This window comes from Prosopis cineraria, unplaced genomic scaffold (assembly GCF_029017545.1).
Source record: "Prosopis cineraria cultivar Desert tree isolate PC_DT_omini unplaced genomic scaffold, ASM2901754v1 PC14, whole genome shotgun sequence".
NCBI classification, from domain to species: domain Eukaryota; kingdom Viridiplantae; phylum Streptophyta; class Magnoliopsida; order Fabales; family Fabaceae; genus Prosopis; species Prosopis cineraria.
The window spans coordinates 8,339,328-8,359,732 of record NW_026555345.1 but is presented as its reverse complement, the minus strand read 5'-3'; the positions used below and the strand labels follow the sequence as shown (position 1 = coordinate 8,359,732).

The window sequence follows — 20,405 nt, the reverse complement described above, 5'->3', positions numbered from 1 at the left end:
TTTAATAGATTGATATTTAATATTTTTAGTCTAATTTATTTATTTTCATATATTTAATTTAAAAATTCAAAAAAAAATTTAAAGGAATCGAGTATTAAAATAATAATTAGTGTCATGCTTGGTGATTATATGAATATAACTATAAATTATTAATTAAATTTTAATTACTATTATTCTTGTTATAAATATAATTAATTAATGTACTACAAATCTATAATCATAATCATCATCATCTAAGTTGACATAAATAAATTTAAACAAATATTAATCAATATAAATTAGATAAAAATTACTACAACTATGATTATAAGTTTAATTAAGTGAAGATATGATAATTATTATCTTACTGATGTTTATAAATTAAATAAAAATTCTATAATTAATTCTAGTTGAAATTAAAACTAATATCATGATTAATATGTAAAAATAATTTATAAATTAAAATAATACTGATTATTAAATTCAGTATAAATTTCTATATTTATAATTAATTTTGATTTAGTTACCTTAATTATTTTAATTAATTATGCCAATTTATAATATCATACAATATAACAATAAAATATATTCATTTGATTGATTATAATATATTAAAGCTAATTAACTAATTTATATGAATTTATTAATGTGATTAATTTTAATTGATATCATATCTAATTAATTAATTTCAAATTGTATTTATTAATATTATAATTAAATTTGCACTCAGTCTTTCCAGAATCCTTCTAAATATCACAATATTTTTTTTCCCCTCCAGATTTGATTTGAAGATCTTCATTGTCTGCCACTTTAATCTAAGCCTCTTCGGTTTTCGAAACAGAGCTCCAAAACTAAACAGAAAATAATCATCAGTTTCACTGCGTTATTTTAAGCACCTTAGCCGCTTATAACTTGCAAGTTCCAACTACTTCCCAATCTCCGAGAACTCTTCTCAGATTTAGTCTCCCTAAACGTCACTGCCTTGAAAGAGAAGAGGATGGGCGATAAGTTGCACCAGAAACTAGCAATCGGAGTCGATCTCGGAACCACATACTCGTGTGTTGCAGTATGGCAACATGGTCGAGCAGAGATCATTGTGAACGATCAAGGCAACAGAACGACGCCGTCGTATGTCGCCTTCACTGATACTCAAAGAATGGTCGGGGACGCTGCAAAGAACCTGGCTGCACATAACCCAACTAACACTATCTTTGGTAATTCTCCTTTAAATTTTTTCTGTTTGGTCAATTTTGTTTTGGTTTTCTCTCTTTCGTATAATTTATTCACTTCTAGTTTAAGTGATAGGATTGTTTTCTTTTGTGGATGATGTTGTACGGTACATATTTTTAACTTCCTTTATCTTTTTTTTTTTATATTTCGGTTAGAAAACGGGGGCAATGCTAGTTTTTTTTATTGACAATATTAATATTTTGCACAGATGCCAAGAGGTTAATTGGTCGGAGGTTCAGTGATACCCATGTTCAGAGTGATATAAACCTTTGGCCGTTTAAGGTCATTTGCGGTGAAAATGATAGGCCCAAAATTGCTGTGAACTTAAAATCACAAGAAAGGCAATTTTTGCCAGAAGAAATCCCATCCATGGCATTAGCAAAGATGCTTGAGATTGCAGAGAAATATCTTGGCTCAACGGTTAAAGATGCAGTTGTCACTGTGCCTGCATATTTCAATGATTCTCAACGCCAAGCAACCAAAGATGCCGGCACAATTGCTGGCCTTAACATAATGCAAATAATCAATGAGCCCACTGCCGCAGCAATTGCATACGGTCTGGACAAGAAAGATAGGTATGACTATGAGAGAAACTGTCACGTCCCAAAATTAGATGTCACCGACACAGTATATATACACAAGCACATATTCCTTAAGCCTTAATCTAGAAAATTTTAATTTAAAATCTTAATTCATTTAAAATAAGGTTGGGAATTGTAATAGCATTTCCCATATAAACAAAAGGTTTCTAAAATTTTTGTAAAAATTTTAGCAAAACTTCCTCTATAAATGAGACCTCCTGAAATTTCTACAACAACCATTTATATGCAAATCAATAGTATGGAGCACTGTCCCTCCACAACAGACAATCGATATAAATTTACAGATCAACATCCTACCTATGGTTAATGTGGAGCACTTAAAATATAATCTCAAAATAGAACATATAATTGAATATTTACATCAAAAGAAAAGGCACCTTTTAAAAAAAAAATAAGTAGTCACCCAGCATAGTGGTAAGCCTCTCAATGATTGGTAGGAGGTTCAGCATCAACTAATGAATCTGAGATCAAAATATTTTTTCAATGAATAACGTTCCAACAATAAATAACTGAACATGAAAAAAAAAATAAAGTTAAAATAATTATGCAATTTAAAGAGACAACGATCTTCATAACAATTTAGTAGATTTTTGAAATAAAAGAATTCTATAAAATTTTAAATAAAAATCTCGAACCATTAAAATATCGTATCAAATAATATTATCACTTGATTGCAAGAAAACAATAAAATAAATAAATAATTATAAATAATTTATTGTTTAAAACCAATGGCATGTAAAATTTCCAAACAATCAAATTCATATAATAGAAAATTATCAGAACAATAAACAAACGTGGACACACAGTCCACGAAAGTAAATAACCAAACGCGGCTTATGCCACGAAAACAAATGTGGACACACAATCCACGAGGGTAAGTAACCAAACGCGACCGAAGCCAAGAAACAAACGTGGACACACAATCCACGAGAGTAATGATAACCAAATGCGGCTCAAAGCCATGAAATCAAACGTGAGTACAATGCTTACGAGTAACCATCCCTCCATTCCACGTGCGTTGGTCATCGCACGGGGCTAGCACCTCCTATAAACACCCTGTTAGCTAGGTGTACCATGGCGTGCCAAGGGCTAACGGAACTGCCGTTAGCAACTAGTATTCTGTATAAAGTCCCTTTTTTTAAAACCATTTTCAAACATGCGAGAAAATCATCACTTTCAAGATACAGTTCTCATTCTCAAAATCAAACTCGCATGAATACTTTTAAGCATTAAAACTTGCCAGAATAAAATTTCATATTCAATGTTCATGCTTGCATTTATTGAATAATAATAAAAAAATTTCAAAGTCAAACTCGCATGAATCATTTTTCATAACAATTCAATAATTTTCAAAATAAAAATTTCATAATTAGAATCCAAACTTGTATTTACTGATAAATTAAAATTAGCAAATCTAGTAGAAATAACTTCACAAAAATAAAGTACTTTAATCAACAAAATATCCAAATATTACATTGTTGCTGTAAAAAGGATTTATAAAAAAAATGTAATATTTCAGTAAAAGAAATATTATTAGAATATCAGTTGGGACGCTATCCACTTACCTGTAAAGTTTCCGAATATATAACTTACTACTAACTGGTCCCTTTTGCCACAATGATTGCTCTTTAATCCTAATACCAAGTTAATACCATAGTTAGTTTCTTCCATAGATTTTATTTTATTTATTATTTATTATTTATTTATTTTTTTTTTTAACACTACCAATTCAAAATGATTGACGACGATGATGTAGACATTCTTAAATTCAACCTTTCTCAACACTTATAGATATTTCAAAGACTAATATTTAAATAGCAAATTGGTCCTTGGATTACCACGTAAAGAAACATTCTTTCAAAACATCTCTATCTCTAATTCTAACTTTCTTTATGGAGAATAGCTGCCTCCTATAATAATTTTAATTATCAATAATAAAATCATCATATATCTTCCACCATCCAATAAGATTCTTCCTTTCAAGCATTTTATCGAATATCTTATTATATTTATCAAATTTTAAACAAATACCAAGTCTCTTCTTCTTCACTATCCTTTCCAAAATTTCTCAATATTGATATGTGAACTAATCAAACTTCCATCATCTATTTAAGGAGATTTTCCTCCAATTATTATCTAATTAATAATAAAATAATTATCACATATATCTTGTCATCATAAGCCTAATTCTCCTAATAAGCACCTTATCAAATACTTCACAGGCATAATCTTTAATCCATTATTCCCTCCTACTTTCTCTTTTAATTTCATCTTTCAAAAATTTCACAAAATTAATATTGATTTCAATTCAGCTCAAAAGATCAAGTCAATCATCATTATTTAAATTTAATAATGCTTCCCAGCTTTAATTCCTTTCCACTAACCAATCTGATCCTAAAGGACACCGATTTTCTCTTCCTCTTACAGTAACTACAGCAATTTAAGTGGGGCACCTACCTCAAATGAACTCCTTAACCTTTAATTTCAACTTGAAAATGCATCTTTATTTTCTCCACTCCTAAGCTGCAACTAAAACAGAGGGAAGAAGAAAAATTTTCAAACCTCCCTCTTACCATCACGTGCACACAGCAGAAAAGAAAGGAGAAGAAGTAAGATCCAACCACACTCACATGATCAACACTGCTGCAGAAGAACAAAGAATGAAGTGGAAGATCAAAACTCCAACGTGCACACCCAGACCAACACGTGGAATCGCAGAACAGGGGAGGAGAGAATTTACAGCAGCACAAACGAACAAGAGAAGCAGAAATTCTGCAGCGAGAGACAGTGGAAGGAAGAAGGGGATGATGCTGCGAGCAGGGGTGGAAGAAACATACTCGGACTTCCAACAACAGCTCGGATCTTCACATGCTTGCCACCCTCCGTCAGACAGAATGGAGAAGGAAAAAGAAGGGTCCGACAGTGAGAAACAGAGGAAAAGGAAGAAGCTATGAACTAGGACAGCAACGACACGTTCGCACGCGCAGCGGCTAAGTTGAAGACGAAGGAGGAGGAAAGAGACGGAGATGGCATGTGTTTTCTGGTTCAGCTCCTCTCTGCCCCGCTCTCTCGCGATAGTTCTAGAAAAAAATCCAAGGGAGAATGAACAAGCCGTGCTCTCCTGTCTCTCTATCTTCCATTTATTTATTTTAACAGAATGGCATTTTTGTAATTCTGCCTTGACCCAAAGCTACAAGATGAAAATGACACTCTTGGCCTCATGAAAATTGGAATTTAACAAGGTACTGAAAACCGGACCGGTCATTGAACCGGCCAAACTCAGGGGTCAGGGGTCATGGGTTCAACCGGAGGTCAAACCGGAGTCAGACCGGTCATAATAAAATAATATAATTTAAATAAAAAATGTATTAATTCTCAATACGTTCATACATATCTAAGTCTTAATATCTCATATAACATATAACAATAATTCTAACAATAATAAAGTATAACAACATTTCTATATTTTTTAAAAATAAGGTTAACTAAATGATAAAAAAATTTCAATGAGTTAAAATAATAGAAATAAAAATTTATTTTAAAATAAAAGATAATAAATAAAAGTGATATATTTTAAAAATTATTTAATTAAATAATTCAAATTAAAAAATAATATAATATAATATATATTTATACTTTTTGATTTCTTTTTGCTTCTTTCGTCCCCTCATCTGACATAAGTATGATTTTTTTTACCCTATAACTCCTATTGACCTATTATTAATCATTATCATGTCAAAAATAAATATACATTTTAGTTAATCATTATCAATTTTTTTTAAAATTTCAACCCGCCCAACCCGCCTGAACCGAGGGGTTGGGCGGGTTAATTCGGGTTAATCCCGGGTCACCCGGGTTAACTTAAATAACAATAAAAAGAAAAACCAGACCGGACACATGGCCGGGTCACCGGTTCACCAGCCGGTCCGGTCCGGTTTTAAAAACAATGGAATTTAATACCTATTAGTTATGTAATTTGCATAAAGTCCACTAGACCACAATTCCCCCTTGACCTATTTTTACTTGAAAAATAATAAAAATACACTTTAAACACTTTATGATAATTTAATTAATTTAATTTAATTATTATTATTTTATTTTATTATTATTATTAATTAATTTTTTTTTTGTCATTACAGAAACATTTTTGTGTTTGATCTTGGCGGGGGTACCTTTGATGTCTCTCTTGTTGCAATAAACAAGGGTGATTTCCAAGTTAAAGCAGTTGGCGATGACACGCACCTTGGGGGAGAGGACATTGACAATAGAATGGTCAATTACTTTGTGGAAGAGTTGAAGAAGAAGCATAAGAAGGACATTAGTGGAAATCCAAAGGCCCTTAGGAGGTTGAGAACTTCTTGTGAGAAGGCAAAAAGAGTACTCTCATCCACATCCGTTGTTGATACAATCGTTGCTGTTGATGCTTTGCATGAAGGCGATGACTTTTATTCAACTATCACTCGAGCTATGTTTGAGGAATTGAACAAAGACCTCTTTGCAAAATGTTTAAAAATTACTGAGAAGTGTCTTTCGGATGCTAACATGGACAAGAGGTGTATTGATGAGGTTGTCCTGGTTGGTGGGTCTACAAGAATTCCTAAAATTCAACAGCTATTGCAGAACTTCTTTAATGGGAAGGATCTATGCAGAAGCATTAACCCCGATGAGGCTGTCGCTTATGGTGCTGCTGTTCAAGCTGCTATCTTAAGTGGACGAGGAAATGATGATTTACAAGGCATTGTCTTGAGAGATGTCACCCCATTGTCCCTGGGGTTTGAGGTATACGGTGGTCCCATGAAGGTAGTGATTCCAAGGAACACTAGTATGCCTACAACGAAGTGGGTTGATAATTTGACTACTGTGCGTGACAACCAAGCAACAATCCCTTTAAATGTTTTTCAGGGTGAGAGATCAATGGTAAAGGATAACAATTTTCTGGATACGTTTTACCTCACTATTCCCCCAGAACCAAAGGGTGTTCCTAAGCTCAGAATTTGTTTTTCTATTGATGTGAATGGTATCTTAAATGTCTCGGCTGAGGAAACTAAATCAGGGAGCAAGAATCAGATGACAATAATTAAAGGAAAAGAAAGACTATCAAAGGAAGACATTGAAAGGATGGTTCAAGAAGCGGAGAAATACAAGGCCGATGACGAGAGGTGCAAGAAGAAAGCTGAAGCTAAGAATGCTTTGGAGGACTGTATATACAATGTCAAGAGTGCTGTAAAGAATGAGATGAGTGACTCAGAAATTTCCCCAACATACAAGAAGATGATTGAGGATGCGATTGAAATGGTGGCCTTGAAGCTGGTCCAAGTCCAGGAGCTTGCTGAAGTTGACGTATGTGAGGGCGAGAAGAGAAAGCTTGAGAGCATTTATAATGACATTATTTTGAGGCAAAGTGAAGATAATGCTGGCAATGTTCATCCTTCTGCAGACCGTACTGATACTGTTTCAGGTAATAAGAAACAAAAAAATCTTGTTAAGGAAGAGCCAAATTAAAGACATGTATGACAGGTGCAGCTGTTTCTATTTTAATGGTATAGTGAGTTGGCTTTTGCTTCTGAGCCAATGTCTTCCGATTGTTAAGGATTTGACATGACGTGGGTTAGTTAGTCTCCATTTTCTGATTTTCTTAATAAATATATTGTTTTGATATTCTGTTGATTACAGTTTAGAATGTTGTAAATGCTTTTGCAAGGTTTTGCATGGGCTTGACTTGATATATATCTAGTGGGGTATGTAGTTTTGAAGAGCATGAAGCTTGAAAAGTAATGATAATAGGATTTGCTACATTCCTTTCATATATATGCGACTATTTGGATATGATTGTTATAATCCTAACGCATGCCTTTTTTATCTATAAAACTTCGTCTTATATATATTGTACAAGAGTTTGATATAGGGCGATTCACAGCAAAATTTTAATCATATATAAACACTACATGCTTTGAAGACTTCACATCAACATTAATTTATGTCGCATTATTTTATATTTTTTAACATCTCGATAAGCAACGTAATGTGACAACATGAATGGCATTCTTCTGGGGATACTAGTAGGTTGACTTCTCTTTTTGAGCGATTGTCATCAGATTGTTAATTAATCTTAAATATGTGCGTGCGTGCGTGTGTACTTTGATGTTAGAAAGTAAATTTGGTATTGGTCTTAAACGGTCAAGTCTTGATTCAGTATCTTTGAAGGGCCATGCTCCATTCATAAGCCCATTGTCTAGATCTAGAAATTTGTTTGAGTGTAGAGTTGATCTTAGAAATGACAAGAGAAAACTCAACCATACTAGACGGTTGAGTTGGAAACTGATGAACCGATCATTGGCTTCATATGGAGACAGGAGAGAATGATCTGAAAAATAACATCTTGAAGCTTTCTTCTGATCTTCATTCTTTTTGGAAAAACAAATGATAGGATTGAGCAGAGCACAAGTAAGACGATATCAGAATCAGCCTCGTCATGTATGGCTAATTTATATATTTATAATTCCATTTTTTTTTTAACGGCTTATCATGCGGTGTAAATATTTATGTTGTGGAGGTGTTTTACCAAATCGTGGCACCGAAACTAAACTGACACTACTGTTAAATAGTATTAAAATTAATAAAAGCTAGATTTTGCAGTAAAGCACAACCTATATCATCTCTCTAAAATTTAATAAAGTAACTATTTGAATTATGATTATGAAAAGATAAATAATAAGGGGTTTATGATGAAATTAAAACTAAATTAAAATTAAATAAATAGAGAAAATTTAACTAAAAAAATTATCAAGCACAAGCAGTGCAATCAATCATAACCTAGTCACTTAAACTTAATCTTTCTCATCCACAAATTAAATTAATTTTATTTAACTTTATTTTTCTGATTTTATTATATATTTCTCAAATTATCATTCAAGAATCAAATAAGAAATTAAGTTATAGATTAATTAAAATTTCTCTTAACCCACGACCTCACAACTGTTTTATGTTAGCCACATCAAAAATAAAGCATGAGTAATCACTTAAGTCAAGCTAAATTACTTTTAAGTTACTATATCAATCGATTATAGTAAGTAAAAACCTTAGATAAAATTTATAACCCAAAAATTATACAATAAAACTACTCTAATTAGCAATAGCAATTAAAGCATAAAATTTAAAAGTAGAGAGAAGAAGAGAAAATTAAAATAAAATTAAAATAAATTCTTTCTTAAATAAAGACTCTTATTAAGACTCTTATTAAAATTTAAAATCGTAATTTATAATTAATTACACCAAAAATTTAGCTCCCCATCGAACTAAAAACAAAGTCTGATTCTTTGTTTTCTCTCCTCCTCCGCTCCTGCCGTCGCTTCTGTCTTTCTTCTTTTCTCCTGCGTCTCCCTTTCTTTCTTTCCTAATAAAAATTAATAATTTATTAAAAAGATAAAACTATCTTAAATAACCCTAATTAAAAATTATACTAAATAATTCAAAATAAATCTAAATAAAATTTTAAAGATTTAATTCTTGATTTTATCTCTAAGTATGCCTAGATTTTTCTCAACCAAAATATTATTTATCAATATTTTTTAAATTAAATTTAGAAAATCTGCACAAATAAAATTAAATTAAATAGCACCTGTGCAGAAATATTAAAGATATCATTTATATTTTAAAATTATAAATTTAGATAGTTAAAATTTTAAAACTGAATATTGGTTAATAAAATTAAATAATATCTAATTAAACTTAATTAGTCTCAAATAAATATTTAAAAATTTAAATTAAAAGAATAAAAACATATAAAATTGTTCTTTATTATTGGCCAAAAGTTTATATAAAAGTAGAGGTGAGAGTTCAAGCCAAGTTCAGAACTTTGAGCTTGAACAAATCCAAATATTTTAAGGTTAAATTTAAAAGTTTAAAATTTTTTTTATTTTAAATTTATTTAGACCACTCAAATAAGTCTAAAAACTTTCTCACCACGCCAAAAGTCACGCTTTGGCCAAATCTCTTTCATGTATCTTCATTATTCTTGGAAACTAATTGGTTTCCTAAGTGGCCTTCTGGTTATTACTCATTGATTATAATAGCTTTCCAAAAGTTTAAAAAAAAGTAATGATTACATCTTGAAAGATTAAAAATACTTTACATTTTTTAATAGAAAAAATCATATACACATATATTTTTTAAAAAATATGGCCCCCTTAGTTTCATTGCTGGTTCCGCCCCTGTATATAAATGCTCCAAAGCAAGATTATTAAGCTTGTGAGTTTAAGTAAATTCATGATAGGAATGTAAACTCGTATATCAAACTATTATGTATTAAAAATTGCTATTAAAATATAATTATAATTTAATTTAAATGTATTAAAAATATAAATCATTGAAATTAAATACATTTACATTGATAAATTATCACATACAAGACATAAACATTTTAAGATAGGGAAACTTATTTTTGATATTTTTGTTTTCTTTTTTATTAATATTAGTTTTTACATTTTAAGTTTTTTTTTTGAACCAGGTATTATAACTTTTATGAGCTAAATTCTTCATATTATACACTTAACTTGCTCAACTCAAAAGAAAAAAAATCGATGAGTTTAACAAATTTAATCAAACTTACATTTAATCCGAGTTTATAAATTAGTTGATGCGATTTTGTAAGTTAGAAACGTAAAAACAGTAAACTCGAAGGTAAACTTATGAGTTTAACCTAATTTATATCTAGTCCAAGTTTATGAGTAAATTGACATGAATTTATAAGCTCAAAATGTAAAAATGTTAAGCTCGTAAAGTCAACTCAAAAGTTTGATAACTATATTCCAAAATTCAGAGAAAGAAATAAAAGGAGAATAATAGAGAAAAAAAGAAAAATAATTATAATTTATAGACTTTCGTAGTTTCGTTCCTTTGTCTTCACATGCCCCTTTAAATTTTAAGAAAAAGTTTGACAAAAAAAGAAAAATCTACATGATCCTTATACCGATGAAGCTGCAATTTATTATAGACAATAAGTATTTACATTAATTAAATAATTAATTTACATCTATTTTATTAGTAATTCACAAGTATAACTTTAACTTTTTATAACTGTGATTTCACATATCTAATGGTTAAATTGATCATTAATTCTTAAATATATAAAGTTATAATTATAAAAAATTAAAGTTATAGTTATAAATTGTTAATAAAGTAGTTGTAAATTATGACTGATGTAATGTGTGTGTGTGTGTGTGTGTGTGTATAATTTTAATAGGGACATTATTATCTTTTTATCTTAATTTTAAATTACACTCATGTTTCAAGGAATTTAGTTATAGTTTTTAAATTTTACGAGATTTATTTATAAATAAATTAGTTCTATAAGACTTATATGTAATTTTTTCTAAATCTAATCTTAACCATATCATGATTATGATATTTTATAATCAAATCTTCTCATAAATTTATTTTCATTGAATTGGCTTATAAATTTATTATTAGATAAATAAAGATCCTAGTTTTTATAAATAGATTAAATTATATTTATTAGTTGAAAATTTAAGAAACTCAATTATAAATGATAAGCCTTAAATTTTATAAAAATCAATTATAAATTTTAAGCAAATCAACAAAAAATACAAGTAAGAACCCTTGTGTTTTTGGAATTTAGTAGTGTTTTAAAAATCAAATTAAACCAATCGGTTGAACCAATTGAAATGGCTTTTGGTCTGATTCGATTGAACCCTCAAAACCGACAGTAAGGAAACCAGTCAATGACTCACAAAACCGATTGAAAACCAGACCAATTCCCTTAAAAGCCGATCTGAATTAGTTTAAAAATTAATTAAAACAAAGAACAACCAAGAATAATTAATATTAATAATATATTCATCAACAATATATCATTTTATCAAGCATTTATTAATATTATTTTGAAAAATATAAATATTTACATATATTTGTTATTTAATTATGATACATAAATTAAAAATATATTAATTTAATATCAACCGTTTGACTTCACAGTTGAAATAATGAACTGTGAACCAGTAGCTAATTCGGTGCAATAATTGGTCCAATTTTTAAAACTTTGAAATTTAGTATATATAATAGTAATTAATGTTTTTGTGCAGTTTATAATTGTCATTTCCCCAAATTATTATTTACAATTTTACTTATATTATATTAAAATTAATTTTTTTTTTTTGGCCCGTATTTGGTCAAAACCCTTGAAACCCGATACTTTCCCTCTTACAGAAATTTCCCTCCCCTTTCTTCATTCCCGCCAATCGCCGGCAGCTTTTAGATTCTGGGTCTCCATCATCACTTCACTTTCTCCTCCTTCATTGTTCGTCGTGCTGCGTTGTTCTCCTTTCGTCTACTCTCTTCTTCGTTCTGAGCTTCGGGCGTTGCTTGTAGGATTATTTGCTACTCTGATCTATTTTTGCCATTTCATTCGGGTTCTTCGGCTCTTTGTATTGTCGATAGCTATGTCATCTTCTGTTTTATTTATGTTTTTGCTTTGATTGGTTGTATTGCTCTGTGATTATTCTGATATCCCCTTTTCTTTTTGAAGTTCCCGTAAGCATTTTTTAGTAGCTTTCTCCGTGGGTCCACTTGTGCTTCTTTTGGTGGGTAGGTTTTTGTTCTTCATAATAATATACAAATATGGATAGCATGTTACATATTGTTTTTTATTCGTCATAATATACCAAACTTGTGCCTTTCCTTTCTTCTCTGCATGTATAGTGTCTAATATCTAGCAAGCCAGATGCATGATTTCTGTCTTGAGTTATAGGAGGCCATATGGCAATACCAACAATACAGTATGTTTTTGTAAATAGCACTGTGTAAATGTATGGTGGTGGTCCCTTACTGTCATATTTAAACATGTCTTGACCCCACTACTCTGCATTTGCGATTAACTCCTTCCCCATTCCCATGCATTTTTACATATTCATTTTATTCTTTCCTCTTCTGAACAAGAAACTCTTTGCGGCCCATATACCATGTCATGAGCATTATTAATAAAATTCTATGATTGGGGGTCTAGTGTCTCAATTATTTCCTTTTTGACTAATTAGTTGTTCTTCATCGCCACTTTTCTCTCACAATGGTAAGTTATAATTTCTTGTTGGGAACCATAATAATATATTATTTATAGCACATCAAGCGATATTATTCCTATAGAACATTATTAAGAAGATAACCAAGTGGGCATCTAGCGATATGTATGAGTCCTTAGAAATTGAGCATATTTATATGACTAGTGGATTAGTCTATGCCTTGCTTTCAAGGATGCTTCTTGTGTCAGCAATTCCAATTCCTGTTCCTTTTCCTCGTGTCAGAAATTGAGGATATTTGACTTGTGGATTACTCAATACAGAGATTCCATTCAAATTTTACGTCATATCAAATATACTTTTAAACTAGATTCCAGTTGCTTTTCTTGTTCCAATTCTAATTCCTTTTCTCGTTCCATTTCGTTCAAAATATTTCGATGAACCAAACAGGGCCTTATTTCTGTCTAGGTGTGCAGCGGAATAATACATGAAGGGTAAGTGACGAGTGTGTTTGATCATTTAAAAACTATCAAAAGCTTGGTGTAGTTAATATCCCAAAAAAAAAAAAAGGCTTGGTGTAGTTCAATGTTGATAAATAATGGTTGAAGGAAAATCGATAATGGAGTTAGGATGGGTTAAGTCTGAGTGACATACAAGCCTTTTATTCTACACAGCACATTTTTTAAGCATGCAAATAAAATCATGGGATGGTTGCAACTCACTCATACAAGTGTATACAAGTTTGTCAAATAATCTAATTTGAAATCTTATTTGATTAAAGGAATTAATATTCATATTTGACTTTGAATAATAACTTTAACCTCGATTTCCCACTTAGTGATGAGCTGCAATATCTTTCTTTTCAATGTCAAAGCACACTGTCATTTCCTTAAAGACATGACAAAACCTTTAAGTAGCTTTCTTTTTCTTTGTTTTTGTTTTTGTATATTAGCAGTTTTAAGAGGAATTTAAATATAATAGGACCATAGAAAATCTATTTTAAAAATTTAAAAATTGAACTATGAAAAAATAGGATATATAAACATATAGAAAGTATCACCATCAAATTTGAGTTAATTATCCTGCTCATGGGGCATAACTGATAATAATTTTTGGTTCTTAAAAAGTTGAAAATGGTGTTTGACTGAACTTCGCAGCAATCTACTTTGGTTCTCGTTATTTGGAAGGATTAGTTCAAGTTATCTGATATTTGGAGGGTTTGGTTCAATATATATCAAGCATTCTTTTCATCACTTGCGATTAATTTTAGTAATCTTTAATCTTTTTCTTATTTTTATTTTGTAAAACAAATCTTTATTATAATATTATTGATCAGCAATCGCATAGTTCATTTCACCTCATTGCACTCTACCTAAACACGATGCATTTTGATGTGTGAATTTTTGGTAGATGATTTTCCAAAAATAATGCATGCATATGGTAGAAACTGGGTTTAAAAACTTTCAAGTTCTAGGACTCTAATACTTACCTTACGTAAAAGATCTGAGTTTTGTTGCATTTTAATGTTCTAAATCTTTCTGCTAATGAAGGAATGTAATTTTGGAAACTTTTTGCTGCATTACACCTGATGCATATATATAACGGTCTCTGCATTGCTTGTTTACTTTAGCATGTCTCATATATGTGTAGATCTGATTATTATATCTTTAAAACCTGTTGGCCATTTTGACTCTGTTGCGTGTTCAATAAGTCTAAAGCATTGGTGTTTGATCAATATTAGTAAGTGTTTATTACATTTTTTATCCCAAAGTTTAGGTGAAAAATAAATTGCCTGACACCTTTTATAACTTGTCTTCTGGATATGGACCATTGAGGCTATTGACTTTTTGGATGCTAATGGTTGACAAAACTACAAACACACATGCAACATGTTTATCTAATTTATTTAGATTAAATATTAATTATTAATTAATTATTATAAATTAAGGTGACTTGGCAAACATATGAACTTTATTATTAGACCTTTGAGAGTGTCTGTAACCTCTTGAGCATTATCCATTGACAATTATATTTAAAAATCATTTTATTTATTTACAAATTTTATAATTATGAATAATCATATATTAATATCATGCTTGATGATTATATGAATATCACTATAAGTGATTTATTAAATTAAATTAAATTGAAATTACTATTATTGTAGTTATAAATATAATTAATTAATTAATGTACCATCATCGTCAACATCATCATCATTATATAAGTTGACATAAACAATTTTAAACAAACATTGACCAATATAAATTAAATAAAAATTACTATAACAGTGATAAGTTTAATTAACTAAAGATATCATAGTTATTATCTTACCGTTATTTATAAATAATAACTTATATAGTTAACTCTAGTTAAGTCCAATTACAATTAATATCGTGATTAATATGTAAAGATCATTTATAAATTAAAATAATATTGATGATTATTAAATTCAGCACTATAAATTACTATATTTATAATTAATTTTGATTATAATATTTTATGTAATAATGTATTAAAATGATAATAATTTATTAATTATGCTAATTTATAATATCATTTAATATAATAATATAATATATTCATTTGATTGATTATAATATATTGAAGCTAATTAACTAATTTAAGATTGCAATAATGTTAAGATTAAAGTCAATATCATAATTTATACTTCATTCAAAAATGTAAGGCATTTTTTGAAGGATTAAATATTAAAAAATATAAAATATTTTTAATCTTTTAAAGTATAATAATTACTTTTTTTTAAATGTTCTTATTGAATAGATCACTTTATATTTTTTTAGTGTGAAACATTTCATTAAATAAGAATAAATATAAAAAAATAGAATTAGTTAAAAAATAAATAATTATTTTATTTTTAGTAAAATTTAATTAAAAATATTTTATATTTTTTAAGGGATGAATGGTACTTCGAATAGTTTTCTTGTATTTTCAATTTTTTTTTTTTATTTTATTGATTGCCGCCGCTTTGATTCCCACGTCTCCGTCTCCCCCGCTTTAATCTCAGCCACTTCGATTTTCGAAACAGCTTCAAAACTGAACAGACAACTTACCATGATGGTCAGTTTCGCTGCGTTGTTACTATAAGCATCTTAGCCACTTATAACTTGCAAGTTCCAACTACTTCCCAATCTCCAAGAACTCTTCTCAGATTTAGTCTCCCTAAACTCGACTGCCTTGAAAGAGAAGAGGATGGGCGATAAGTTGCACCAGAAACTAGCCATCGGAATCGATCTGGGAACTACATACTCATGTGTTGCAGTATGGCAACATGGTCGAGCAGAGATAATTGTGAACGATCAAGGCAACAGAACGACGCCGTCCTATGTTGCTTTCACTGATACTCAAAGAATGGTCGGTGATGCTGCAAAAAACCAGGCTGCACATAACCCTACTAACACTATCTTTGGAAATCTCCTTAATTTTTTTCTGTTTGATGATGTTTTTCATTTTTTTTTTTTTTTGCAAGTTCGTTTTGGCTCTCTCTTACATATAATTTATTCACTTCTAGTTCAACTGACAGGATCGTTTTCTTTTATGGATGATGGTGTGCAGTACATATATTTAACTTACTTTATGTACTTCCTTATAGAAAATGGGGCCAATACTATGTATTTTTATTTACATTATTAATTATTAATACTTTGCGCATTTCGCACAGATGCCAAGAGGTTAATTGGTCGGAGGTTCAGTGATACCCATGTTCAGAGTGATATAAACCTTTGGCCGTTTAAGGTCATTTGCGGTGAAAATGATAGGCCCAAAATTGCTGTGAACTTAAAATCACAAGAAAGGCAATTTTTGCCAGAAGAAATCCCATCCATGGTATTAGCAAAGATGCTTGAGATTGCAGAGAAATATCTTGGCTCAACGGTTAAAGATGCAGTTGTCACTGTGCCTGCATATTTCAATGATTCTCAACGCCAAGCAACCAAAGATGCCGGCACAATTGCTGGCCTTAATGTAATGCAAATAATCAATGAGCCCACTGCCGCAGCAATTGCATATGGTCTAGACAAGAAAGATAGTTATGACTACGAGAGAAACATTTTTGTGTTTGATCTTGGCGGTGGTACCTTCGATGTCTCTCTTGTTGCAATAAACAAGGGTGATTTCAAAGTTAAAGCAGTTGACGGTGACACTCACCTTGGGGGAGAGGACATTGACAATAGAATGGTCAATTACTTTGTGGAAGAGTTGAAGAAGCAGCATAAGAAGGACATTAGTGATAGTCCAAAAGCCCTTAGGAGGTTGAGAACTTCATGTGAGGGGGCAAAAAGAGTACTCTCATCCACATCTGTTGTTGATACAATCGTTGAAGTTGATGCTTTATATGAGGGCATTGATTTTTATTCAACAATCACTCGTGCCAGGTTTGAGGAATTGAACAAAGACCTCTTCGCAAAATGTTTGGAAATTGCAGAGAAGTGTCTTTCGGATGCTAAAATGGACAAGAGGTGTATTGATGAGGTTGTCCTGGTTGGTGGATCTACAAGAATCCCTAAAATTCAACAGCTATTGCAGAACTTCTTTAATGGGAAGGATTTATGCAGGAGCATCAACCCTGATGAGGCTGTTGCTTATGGTGCTGCTGTTCAAGCTGCTGTATTAAGTGGGCAAGGAAATGGAGATTTACAAGGGATTGTCTTGAGAGATGTCACCCCATTGTCTTTGGGGTTTTCGAAACATGGTGGTCTCATGGTAGTAGTAATTCCGAGGAACACTAGCATTCCTACAACGATGTGGGTTGATAATTATACTAGTGTGTATGACAACCAAACATCAGTCAGTTTTAATGTTTATCAAGGTGAGAGAGCAATGGCAAAGGATAACAATTTACTGGATACGTTTTACCTCACTATTCCCCCAGAACCAAAGGGTGTTCCTAGGTTCAGAATTTGTTTTTCTATTGATGTGAATGGTATCTTAAGTGTCTCGGCTGAGGAAACTGAATCAGGGAGCAAGAATCAGATGACAATAATTAAAGGAAAAGACAGACTATCAAAGGAAGACATTGAAAGGATGGTTCAAGAAGCGGAGAAATACAAGGCCGATGACGAGAGGTGCAAGAAGAAAGCTGAAGCAAAGAATGCTTTGGAGGACTATATCTACAAAATCAGGGCTGCTGTAAATATTGACGCGATTGGCTCAGGGCTTTCTGCTGCAAACAAGAAGAAGATTGAGGATGCTATTGAAAGAGCCTCAAAGCTGGTTGATGACCAACGGCTTGCCGAGGTTGATGAGTATGAGCATGAAATGAGGGAGCTCGAGAGAGTCTTTAATCTCATTATATTGAAGCCGAGTCAAGATTTTGACGGATGATGGTTTCTTCTGTTTTTGGAGATCGTAATGGGTTGACTTGGATCTGCTTTTTTGTAATTGTTGTCATATTGTTAATGATTTTCTCATATGATTGTGGGTCAGGTACTTTTCATTTTTTGAAGTTGTTTTAAGCATATGTATACAAGGATACATTATGGTTAATTATAGCTTAGTGGATGGCATCTCATTTAAATTGTTGACACAAATGCTTTTGGAAGGCCTTGCATTGGCTTGAATATAGCATTCAAGAAGCAGGTGAATCAACTTGATAATGACCAGCACCTCCAGAAAGCGAATCGAGAAGGCATAGGTTGAGTTTCTTGTTTGTCTATTAGATGCTCTGCTTTCTTTGTTTTTCTTGCTTTTGAACAAGTTTGGTTTTCGTTTTCTGGTTTTTTGGCTTCCTGTATTCCCGTTTTAGTTTAATAAAATGCATTTTGCTGGTTAAAAAAAAACTTGAATGTTGCTAAAACGTTTTTATTAATAAAATTTATCATCTAGATACTTGTAATATGCATGCATGTATAAGTAGAGCCGTCGACCCTTATGCGATGCAAAGATTTAAGATGCAATTAGAAAAAAATAATAACATACTTTATAACTTACATTATAACGTTAAATGAGTTTTGATTATGTGCTTTTCACTTTTGTAATTCTACCCTTCTTTTTTGTGGTGTTTAATTTTTTTCAATTTTATATGAAGGATTGATTGTGTAACTTCACCGTATCCTTCTTCATGTACATAGACAAGTTATTTTTCATACAAACTTCCTAAAAATCATCCAGAATTCTAACAAGTCATGTGGAATATTGACAAATTATTATTTGGATATTAACAACTCATCAAAAGTTAACAATGAGTTATGAAAATACTTGAAAATTAAATTTATATAATACATATTATTTTATATCATGTAATGTTGATTACTTATCAAAATTTTTAAACAAGAAGTTAGTGTTTAGGAATTGACAATTTATTTATTAAGTATTGATAAGTTATTTTTGTGGATTATCAAATTATCGTTTGGATATTAACAACAATTCATTTAGAATTAACAATGATTTATGAAAATGCTTGTAAACTAAATTTATAATATATATATATATATATATATTTAACATAATATTGATAATTTTTCAATATTAAGACACAAGTTGTAAAAGATTAAACAAATTAGTTGTTGGAAACAATGTTATGAGAATCAGACCGGTCATTAAACTGGTCAAGACACTGATTCACAGTTCAATAATCGAACCGCGGTTTGAACCGTGGTTCAACTGATCATAAATAGATTAATATATTATAATATCATATATTTAAAATGTAAAGAAATAATCACATATAGTAACAAAAATGAATGTCTAAATTTCAAACAAAATAATATACAACAAAAAATATAACATTCATTAATATTACATAATTTTCTTCCAAAATATATATAAATATTTCATAATTCATAATTTATAACTTTAAAATATATACACATATGCATAATTCATACATATTTTTTGCATTTTTTATTTCATAATGCTTATTAAGTATAAATATGTATAAATTATAATTTAAAAATATGAATTAAAAATGAAAAAAATAACTTAACCAGTTCTTACCCGATTTTGGCCGATTTTCCTGATTTTTGGCCGGTTTTGCCTATTTTTAACCGGTTTTTGAAATTTTTGGTTTTTGGTGATGAACGGACCGAATTGGTGATCGGTTTTCGGTTGAACCGGCCAGTTCGATTTGGTTCTAATAACAGTGGTTGGAAATTGACAATTTATTTTTAAATATTAACAAATCCTGTTTAAATATTGACAAGTCATTCAACAACAATACATAGAATTAACCGACCACCCATGAAAAAGCTTGGAAACAAAACTTAAAAGGTTTAATTGGGTAAGTTGTCTTTAATGCTTCGAAAAACCAAAAGGTATGGTTTTAAACCCCATTGGTCCCTTCGTAGAATTGGCCATCAATAGTGGGCAGCAATAGTCGAGCCACCGCCCCGCCGTGATCTGTCTGCTAGCGGTGGCGATGGTGGAGAAGTGTTTCCCCCCCTAATTGAACAAGGGTATTTAAGTAATTGAACTAAAATTTAGTTTCAATTAAGAACCTTGAGCTTGTAGATGAATATCTTTCTTTTTTCTTTTTTTGCCAAAAGCTTGTAGATGAATTTCAAGGTGAGAATTTTAGTTAAAGGATCATAAACGATACTTAAATATT

At 30.6% G+C, this 20,405-nt stretch overlaps 2 protein-coding genes and 1 long non-coding RNA gene across 3 annotated transcripts; 2 read left to right on the top strand and 1 right to left on the bottom strand.

Annotated features, from left to right (window-relative positions):
* Positions 1 to 976: 976 nt before the first annotated feature.
* Positions 977 to 12,363, top strand: LOC129292305 (heat shock cognate 70 kDa protein-like). The gene is made up of 5 exons (XM_054929882.1): positions 977 to 1,193; positions 1,418 to 1,784; positions 5,951 to 7,269; positions 12,036 to 12,238; positions 12,355 to 12,363. The coding sequence occupies exons 1-5, from the start codon at positions 977 to 979 to the stop codon at positions 12,361 to 12,363; spliced, it is 2,115 nt and encodes a 704-aa protein (XP_054785857.1).
* LOC129292964 (uncharacterized) lies at positions 3,296 to 4,898 on the bottom strand. The gene is made up of 3 exons (XR_008589061.1): positions 4,442 to 4,898; positions 4,269 to 4,340; positions 3,296 to 3,445 (listed from the first exon to the last, which is right to left on the bottom strand). It is a non-coding gene; the product is annotated as an uncharacterized LOC129292964 (long non-coding RNA).
* A 3,691-nt stretch (positions 12,364 to 16,054) lies between the features above and the next one.
* Positions 16,055 to 18,184, top strand: LOC129292304 (heat shock cognate 70 kDa protein-like). The gene is made up of 2 exons (XM_054929881.1): positions 16,055 to 16,270; positions 16,523 to 18,184. The coding sequence occupies exons 1-2, from the start codon at positions 16,055 to 16,057 to the stop codon at positions 18,182 to 18,184; spliced, it is 1,878 nt and encodes a 625-aa protein (XP_054785856.1).
* Positions 18,185 to 20,405: the final 2,221 nt, after the last annotated feature.

Excerpts from the sequence above, each read along its gene's own strand:
- LOC129292305 (XM_054929882.1), top strand. The coding sequence starts at position 977 with ATGGGCGATAAGTTGCACCAGAAACTAGCAATCGGAGTCGATCTCGGA. Across the intron at positions 1,194-1,417 it reads CCCAACTAACACTATCTTTG|ATGCCAAGAGGTTAATTGGT; the intron begins GTAATTCTCCTT and ends TATTTTGCACAG. Across the intron at positions 7,270-12,035 it reads CCGTACTGATACTGTTTCAG|AAATTTCCCTCCCCTTTCTT; the intron begins GTAATAAGAAAC and ends TCCCTCTTACAG.
- LOC129292304 (XM_054929881.1), top strand. The coding sequence starts at position 16,055 with ATGGGCGATAAGTTGCACCAGAAACTAGCCATCGGAATCGATCTGGGA. Across the intron at positions 16,271-16,522 it reads ACCCTACTAACACTATCTTT|GATGCCAAGAGGTTAATTGG; the intron begins GGAAATCTCCTT and ends GCATTTCGCACA.